At 42.5% G+C, this 9,026-nt stretch overlaps 1 protein-coding gene across 8 annotated transcripts in view; it reads right to left on the bottom strand.

Moving 5' to 3' along the window:
• LAS1L (LAS1 like ribosome biogenesis factor) overlaps nucleotides 1-9,020 on the bottom strand; it is a 35,499-nt gene extending 26,479 nt beyond the window's left edge. For 7 of the 8 annotated variants that reach the window (XM_035890125.1, XM_035890128.1, XM_035890126.1 and 4 more), the window contains exons 1-7: nucleotides 8,901-8,976; nucleotides 8,524-8,649; nucleotides 8,277-8,346; nucleotides 6,936-7,017; nucleotides 5,761-5,952; nucleotides 3,865-3,911; nucleotides 3,066-3,175 (exon numbers count right to left, since the gene is read on the bottom strand). In XM_035890125.1, the coding sequence (XP_035746018.1) occupies nucleotides 3,066-3,175; nucleotides 3,865-3,911; nucleotides 5,761-5,952; nucleotides 6,936-7,017; nucleotides 8,277-8,346; nucleotides 8,524-8,636 (614 nt within the window). In that variant the 5' untranslated portion in view covers nucleotides 8,637-8,649; nucleotides 8,901-8,976. Of the gene's footprint in view, nucleotides 1-3,065; nucleotides 3,176-3,864; nucleotides 3,912-5,760; nucleotides 5,953-6,935; nucleotides 7,018-8,276; nucleotides 8,347-8,523; nucleotides 8,650-8,900 lie in introns of all 8 variants that reach the window. The other variant, XM_035890132.1, reaches the window with a different exon arrangement.
• Nucleotides 9,021-9,026: the final 6 nt, after the last annotated feature.

Raw genomic sequence — 9,026 nt, 5'->3', positions numbered from 1 at the left:
AAGTTGCAGTAGGGTCACAACTGCTCTTCCCTACAGCACCTACAGCTCTTTTTTGGATGTCTCCTGCCTTTATAGCTACCCTGAGAACTTCAGTTAGTCTGACAGCACTGATCAAGGACCACTTATTAGGCTGGCTTAATGCAGGTGGGCTGAACTCACAATTGAAAGTAAAATACAGCAAAAGGGACAGAAGTAAAAGTCTCACAACTACCCCAATATTCAGCCATGGGATTCTCTTGAGTTCTTCTGTTCATGCTTCTATCCGTGAGCTTCTCTATCCGTGCAAAGATACAGCACTAAAATAAACACTTCTCAGAATAAAAATCAAGGTGGCCATTTTCAAACACTGCATAAACTCCACAGAAACAACTGCTTTTGCTATCAGACTCATTGGATTTGGAATGGTAGTACCCATGTCAAACACAGCATATTTTGGTATACAATGGATGAGAAAATTTGTGTTCTCCAAATAGGGGTGACTTCCAAATCTAAACATCCAGATGTGACTGGATTGATTAGATCCAATACAGGATTTTTATAAAAGCAAACAGCAGCTGAAGATCTCAGAATGCAGAAACAACACATACAAACACTAGATCACTTTGTCATAAGTAGATGAAGTGGTGAAAGATCAAAAGGCAAGTGGTACAATGTAATTTGTTTCTAAAAACAAAATCCAGTTTCAGTCCTTGTCTTCTCTGGCAACTGTCCCAGCTTAATTACTATTATTCCTACATGCAATGTCTGGTCATCACCAACTATTAAGGACATCTCCATGCAGATAGCAGCTTCAATAGAGAACCTTTTAAGCAGAAGAACATCTGACTAAGAAAGGCCCACTGGGTCACTTCTCTGAAGCAGACAGCAGAGGATCCTCTGCAGTTAGCTCATTTTGCTTTAGGTCTAAAGGAATCGTCTGCCCTCTGCACAATCCAAATTACAGGGTATGTTGATAGGGGACATGAAAGGCTTTACTCAGAATTACACAGGCATTCTAAATTAAAAAAAGCACTTTCATAGGTCACTTGACATATTCAAGAGAACTCATAAATTCTCTTATCCCTGAGTCCATAATGCAAGTTTCCAAACCTAATGAAGTCACAACCTTGTCAATGCATTCCACACCAGCCTTCCTCCCTGCCACACTGTCTATTTTCTGTGAGTGAATAAAAAAAATTCTCTTAAATGAAAGCAAGAAGCTGAGTCCTTAAACTAAGCATCTTCAGAAATACACAGGAGATTGCAGGAACAATCCCGTCTTCAGCTGAGAAGGGAAGCACCATTACCCAGTCCTTCAGGAAACTAGATTCTCATAGAGGCCACTGGGGAAATACTAGCCCAGCTGCATTTGTGATACATGGCAGACTCCATGTGACCGAAAGAGTAAACAGTTGCAGCACTGCAGGACACAAGAAGAATGTACTTGTGAGTTGCGCGACGGTTCATCACACTCAGCCAGCTCAACTTGGTTCTTACTGGGATTTAGCACCCCCTAGCACATGGTATTTCTCAGCCTGATGAGGACAACAACTTTGAAGCAGTGGTACCTCAAAGGCCACAGATACAGTCACTATCATCTAAGTTCTAGGTTTGAGAATTCTGGGGGAATATTTAATTCGATTGAAGTAGATTCTTGATTCTTTTGGAAATCCGCACGATCGGTGTTGAATGCACTTTGTGCAGCTGCATGGGACAAACAGCAAGAGCTGACGCAACAGGTGGTTCATACAAAGATGATGACAAAGAACTGCTAGAATGTGATTTAACACACTTTCAAGGGATACCACAAGCGTGTTTTGCAGAATCAGTGCACAGCAAGTGAATCAAAAGCACAGTATCTTCCAAACTAAGTACTTTCTTCGATCATACACTTACAGGACAGCACTGTTGTGAAAACTAAGTTTTGCACAGGCATAACCTAATAGGAGAGCACGTCAGCGAGGCAGCACTGGAAAGACCCCAAATACATGATTACCTTTACATCTTCCGTACTTCAGTTTTCCTATATGGAAAGGGACTTCCTATGATCTTTTACCTGCTACCAACGCATTACAACTCTTGCCTGAACATTTCCCGCAAAACCCATTTTACATTAGATGAAGTCTCTTGTTCTCACTCAAACCTTTCAAAATCCTTGTTTTGTACTGTGGCAGCCTGTTTCCCCTCCACCATGTAGCTGGTGCCAGGTTCAAATACTTATTTATACAAAAAACCAGCTGTGCTTGGTCCACTTGTGTTCTCATAGTGGCTAACAGAGGATACTTAGGGAGAAAGTATCAAAATCTGAGGTAGGCGCCATGGCTTGCTTCCACCAGTACCTTCCAACCACCGGGCAACAGACAGTTTAAGCGATATAGAAGTCCCATGTTTATCGAGTTATGTTTCTCATTACAGAATCTTCATACCTTCTTGCTCATTACTCCATGCACAGCACCTGATGGGCAATGCCACTGAGGTGCAAGTCTCATCCTCAGGGTTGTCTTCTGGCATAACATCTGATAACCTCTTAAACCAATCAGCAGCTTGTACAGCATATATATTTACATTCAAAACATCAGGAGTTATAGCTCGTATCTGTTACATGATACTCTCTCCCCTCCACAGAGTTACACTGATTTTGTTTCTCAGAGTGGGACAAGATCTTCATGCAAATTTATATAGTAATAATAAAGTCTCAGCACACTGGGTCCTAGAGGCCCTGTAGTAATAGAAAGATAGAAAGTATAGAAGAGGCCAAGTATGGCCCTGCAATTTTGAAGAATTCTAAAGGTTACTGTGAAACTGAAGTCTACACAAGGTTGTTGGGAGAGCTTTTGAAGACACTGAAGATGCTGACATGTTGAGGCCAGCACAGCTAAGTCAGGGACAACACCTTGGAGACCATCTGGCACAGGAAACATCACTCATTAGACAGATTAACAAGTCAGTCCTCAAAGATGTTGAGGAAATAAACCAACTGCTTTCTCCATGATCAGCTGAACAACACGGTGAAAAGGTAGTGCAACAGGTCTACAGGCCCAGCTCTGCACTGTACCTTTCACCTCAGTTTCTCATCAGAGATGTACCTGTTCTCTTGCATCAGGTCTTTGATCTGAGCCAAAATCCAATCCACTTCTGAAGAGGAATCAGACCACAGTTCCCGAGACTTCAAAACAGACTGCACAGTCTGCATAACCTGAGTGAAGGAAAAATCCAAGCATTAACAGAAAATACACTCCAATGGCAAACAGAAAGACACTGCTATGAAGAAAAGATGCACATGCCATATGTACTTCATCAACAGCACTTCAAAAAACTCACAGAACTTCCCCTTCCTACAGGTATATTAAAAATTAATATAAGTCATGTCATACTTGGAAAAGGCCTGAATGAAAAAGGCAGCAGCACCAAGGAGTCACAGTCCCAGCATCCTCATTCTGGTTCTAAACCTTGCTCTCCCTGACTTCAGCACAAACCAGGACAGACTCACTTTGAATCATTAACTCCACATGTGGGGTGGGGATGAGGTTGCCTACTCAGGACAAGGTTCTGCCAGTCATATTATGCACGTTGGTAGATAGCACTGTGGACACTGGCGTACTGCCACCTCTGCAGCACGAATACAAGCACCCCTCCTGTGTCACTGACACTTCTGGACAGATTCTAATTGTGGGAGGACGCTAGAGGGAGAAAGAAAGGAATCCTTACAGTTCTATGAAATAAACTCCTGGCACAGCAAGTTAGTCATGCTAGCACTCAGGTATTTCAAATGAGGCCTGGCCAAGAGCACCAGTTCTTCAGTTTGGGTGAGAATGAAGAGAAGACTTATTGCCCCAAGCAAGAAATGAAAAGAACCAAAAATGCTGATGATCAGACTGCACTTACCCGAAACTGCTCGTTCTTGTAGGATAACAGCACATCTCTGACTTTTTCTAGAAATAAACATAAATATATAGTTTAAACAGGGAATTTTGTATATGGGCAAGCTGCTTAGTTCTGCTGAATATACACTCAAGGAAGACATCAGTCAAAGTAAGTAATAAATTCCGACTCAGACAACACGCTGAAGACTCCCGCAGTTTCCAGACTTCAGCAACATAAATTTTACCAGGTGGGGTTGAACCAGGGGTTCAGCATTTTATCAATAACAGTGGCCAAAGACAGCCAAGTTGCATATATCTAGACAGCTCCAAAAAAGTCCCTAGAGAGATCAGTTTAGGAAGAAATTATTTCTGTAGGAAGAACATGTCATCATGTTCTGATGCCTATTTACGTTTCTTGCACTTGCATTTTAAATCTATTGCAACAGCACTGAGGCTATTCACAAGCCAATCATATCCTTATTGGGCTTTATTAAACTTTAGTTTACCAACTACATGAAACGTCCTTTCTCTATCTGTGGAACACTTCTACTGTACCTGAAATACTCCACCATTCAGGCATCATTGTCACCTGCTATCAGGATGCCCACCACCCCGTATCAGCTAGATAAAACTTTGATGCACTTGAACTGTAGGACTGATATACCATAGCCATTCCATTACTCTGGACACATAAATCACAGAATCTACTGTTATCATTCTGTAATTCTCTCTTTCAGCAGCTGGGGGTGGGGTGTTCTTTTCTTTTAGGATAGCCAAAGGGAGGAAGGAATAGCACACACTTGGATCTCATCCAACGTGAAGTCAGACAGAAGCCCAGACACATACTCGGACAAGAAAAGTGGTAAATGCTGCTGCATTCCAAAGTTTAGTACTGCCTCTAGGTTTGGATTATTCTAATAAATTCTGTATTAAACTCAAAGTGCACAACAGATTAGCTAATATTTTCTGGATCACAGCTACTGTATCTATGTACAAGTCTGTTATAAAGGAATCTACAAAAAACTTGCAACAAATCCATAGATCCTAAAGCCAGAAAGATCATTATAGTAACCTAGTGTGACCCTCCAGGGAGCAGTAAGGGTCACTCCAGCATTTCTGCACACTCTCTGGACCTTGGATTGGGCTGCTGTAATCTGTTGGGTGAATTACTCCCCATAAACATGCCATGTTTCATCAGAAAAAATAATGACTGATTGGTTTTACTGTTTGAGGTACTGTTTGTACTTGCAGACCAGCCATCTAATCTGAAGTCCTGCTTTCTCCAGTCAGTCACTCAAACTAGAAATCCATTTTGAGAAAAGCTCTTCATTTTCGGTTCAAAGACTTACAGTGGTGGAAGAGCAACCACAGTTTACCAAAGTTTTCACATTGTTTTGCACTTTATATCTGAGATTATGTCCAGGTTGAGTTACCCATGATTTTTTTTTTAAATACTATTGTCAGCTAATGATTTTTCTGTCCAAATGTGAAGTATTTTGAAACTGGCTGGACTGCCTTTATCCTGCTCTTCGTTAAGTTATGAATCTACAGAGTTTGGAGTGCTACAAAAGGATCATAGCATCTTTGTCAGCAGTGGCCTCAACACCAAAACTGTGGCTGTCAAGACTAATTTTTACAACGCTTGATCTTAAACCATCCCCATATAACAGTTGCTACTGATTAGAATACGACATACTCAGTAGAAGTAAAAGATTTTATGCTACAAATTCAGTGAGCCAATACCAAAAAACGTCAGTCACCCCAAGAATCCACCAAGACCCAAAGAGGAATCCCAAAACCTGAGCTGAAGGTCTATCTTTATGCATTGTTGGGGCTAGAAGATGACACTTTTAAACTGCTTTCTCTAACATGGGACACATCTAATCCTTGTATCTGCCATTGTTCTAGGGACACCTACCATGGAATTCCTTGTGTTTCTGACAGGCCTCATGCTGTGGGTTTTGAATCTCCCACACATCATTGTCCAACTCTGCATTTGCTTCCACCCCTTCCTGCTCTTCTTCCTCGTCCTCACTTTCTTCACACAAGTTATTGCCCAGCTGACGGCTCCAATATGTCTTCCGTAGCCAGTCCAGCACAACATCACAACCTAAGGGAGAAGAGAAAACATTCTCTTCTCAGTGATGCTTTCTCTGTTATTAAAAAAAAAAACCCACAGGTGCCATATTGCCAATTGCTTGCATTGTGAAAAGAAATGCTATTAAGTTATGAATGCTGAAATCACATACAACTCCATTAATGAAAAGGTGAATACGTTTTAAAAAACACACCGGAAAAACCCAGTATCACAGGCCTGACAACACCCTCCTACTGTGTTTTTGGCAACAAAAAAAATACCAGACACTGCTATAGCACTGCACTTTGCTCAAGCTAGGCCAAATTTAAGCAGAAACTAATTCCCAGCGGCAGTGTTCTGATGAGAAAATGAGTCAATCCTTTAGTATCATAGTGTCTATAGGAATAACATTATTTTTTTGTGCAGAGACTACACTAGGCATACATTAGATAGAATGGAAAGAAAACCCCTTTTTTCCCCATCACTTAGTTCACTACCCCACTCCATCTAAGGACCCTGCTGAAGGTTATTTAACTGGCTCCTCAGTGCTTAACTCAAAATTCCCAGGAATCCGTTGAAATTCCATGAGCTGGTCATTCATTCAGGCTTCCAGTACCTACTGCACTTCTCCCTAAATGGGATTTTTTTAAGAGTCTCAGGTATGTCTAAACCATCAGGAAAAGTATTCCCTGAGATGAAATTCCTGTGCTGTAAAGAAGCAAGAGGGCCAAACTATTGTTTCCAGTATTTTTTGCAAGGGAAGGAGAATGCCTCTGTCTGTGATACACCACAGCCTGGAGCCACTGGACACAGTTCAGGTACCCCCACAGAGCAGCAGCAAACCTTCCCAGTATCTCGCACCACAACTCTCCCTGACAGTATAAGCCCACTGCCTGCCCTGCAGCACCCCAAAATGGAGGGAGGGGTGCTCCCCTCAGGGCCTGTAGCACTGGCCTTGCCACCCCAAGCGCACCTCAGGCCAGGCCTTCCCCATGCTGCCTGCTGGCAGCACTCACCTTTGCGGCACAGAGCCAGCCGTGGCAGCTTCCCATGGGTCAGCTCATGACGGAGATCCACGACCCAGATGGGGATATTCACCTGGAAGAACAGCCACAGGTGTTACCCCACAGTTCCCACTGCATCATACCACAACTGTCTGCAGCCCTACAAGGCTGTAGAGAACCTCTACCTGGCTGGAATGGCCTCTTCCGGGCCACTCCCGCACCACAGTCCCCCAGCTTCCCGCTTCAAGGATGGGCTGAGGTCCCCTCCTCTCTGATCCCACTCCTCCTATTGCCTAGGATCCATACAAAGTTGGGATTTTACAGTTCAAGTTCTTCAATGTTACTTGCAACAACAGATGTCTTTCTAGACAGAGGTGCTGTGTATAGTTTAATGAGATACTGAGAAGCAGTTAGATTTTATTTAAACTGGTGAAACATTCTGGATGACAGCTTATGCATCAAAGATACAAATCATACCATATATAATACCCACATCATACATGCTCTAAGTTGCACGCAAGTTTTTGCAACTTTCCTAAGGACAACTAACTTTAACTATGCAAGACCTCTATTTTTAAGCTTGATCAGTTTTAAAAGATGAGAGGCAGCACCATTCTTAAAAACTCACAAAAAAAAAAAAAAAAAAAAAAAAAAAAAAAAAAAAAAAAAAAAAAAAAAAAAAAAAAAAAAAAAAAAAAAAAAAAAAGTAATTCATCATTCTCACAGAGGGGCCCCAGACAAGGCTGCATACATAGCAGATACTGTATCTCAAATATATATCTCTTCACTTTCAAAACTTGCTGTTCAGACCCAGATATGGTGCTTAGCACAGCTGGCAATAAAAGGGCTCAAATGGGTCTTGCTACCACAGTTACACCTTGAACCTTCCCTGCTCCACACAGAAGTGGACAAGCTCACCTCAAGCGAGAGACACGAGATGAAAATGCCTGCAAGGTTACGTATAACCTTGCTTGTCAAAGACTAAGATTTATAAACCATAGATTTAGCTCTTTTTCCACACCTCAGCAGCCAAGAAACAAAAATGTGTGGTGTGTATGTCAAGTGGGACTGACTTACATGTAAATCAAGACTTTTAATCACATGATTCAAAATGCTATAATGATCATCAGCCTTTGTTACTCTGAATCAAAAGAGTAAGAACAAAGTTTTACATCTAGTTACATCAAAGCCTCTTTAAAACATTGCAGTTGGAAAGAACTGGCTCCTATACACATTGTTTTAGTTACAAAAGAATGACCCCCCACAACTCCCTCCACCCAGCGTTGTTAATAGACAATGCATATGCTCTCTGCACATACATAAGTTATCGAGTAACTCTTGTTAAATATTTACCTCTCTGGCTAATTGTCTCAGAGGAATGCTGACCATTTTCTGTTTTCTTTCTGTGATCAAGTTGACAAACCTGCGTGCAGGTTACAGAAAAGATAAATGACTATCAGGTGCTGCAAAGAAACATGGAACCCCCGCATGCTGAACCACACTGTGGTCCCCGGGATGCAAAGTGACATTAGACAGCTGAACGATGCTGTCTGTCCAGGTCTCTCTCTCTCTCACAGCACACAGGCCTTCAGAGCCCTACCTTACAAGGGCCAGCCCGTAAGAGAGGATGAGTTCATGCGACTTCAATCTGCCAGATGAATCCAGGACCTTGCAACGAATCAGTTCAGCGGTACAATCCACTGCAAGAGGCATTTTAGGACCATACCTAGACATAATGGAAAAACAGGTGAGCAGTCTCGCAAGAATACACTCCCTCTGCAAAAAGCATGGCTTTCGAGCTACTTTTTGCCCTCTGTGGCACACAACAGCCTGAGAAACTGTATGCAGAAAGACAGCATCAAAGGCTCCTTCCAGAAGGCTTTTATTTGGAACAGTGGTTACATGGCTACCCCTAAGCACATGTCAAATGAGTACTTACTGACATGCTAAGCACGCGCACAACACAAGATGCCATACCTAGACTGGTCTTGTGCGGCAGGGGCAACGCAAGCAGGGCAAGGGGGCCCTGGATATGCTGACTGCAGCACTCTGCCTTGAGAATCCAGCCTGCGAAGCTGCGGGCGCGCAGGGGCTCTGCCTCTC

Source organism: Egretta garzetta, unplaced genomic scaffold (genome assembly GCF_000687185.1).
Source record: "Egretta garzetta isolate BGI_Z169 unplaced genomic scaffold, ASM68718v1 scaffold512, whole genome shotgun sequence".
In the NCBI taxonomy this organism is placed as follows: Eukaryota; Metazoa; Chordata; class Aves; order Pelecaniformes; family Ardeidae; genus Egretta; species Egretta garzetta.
Note: the sequence above shows the minus strand (reverse complement) of the source record. Positions and strands in the feature narration are given on the sequence as shown.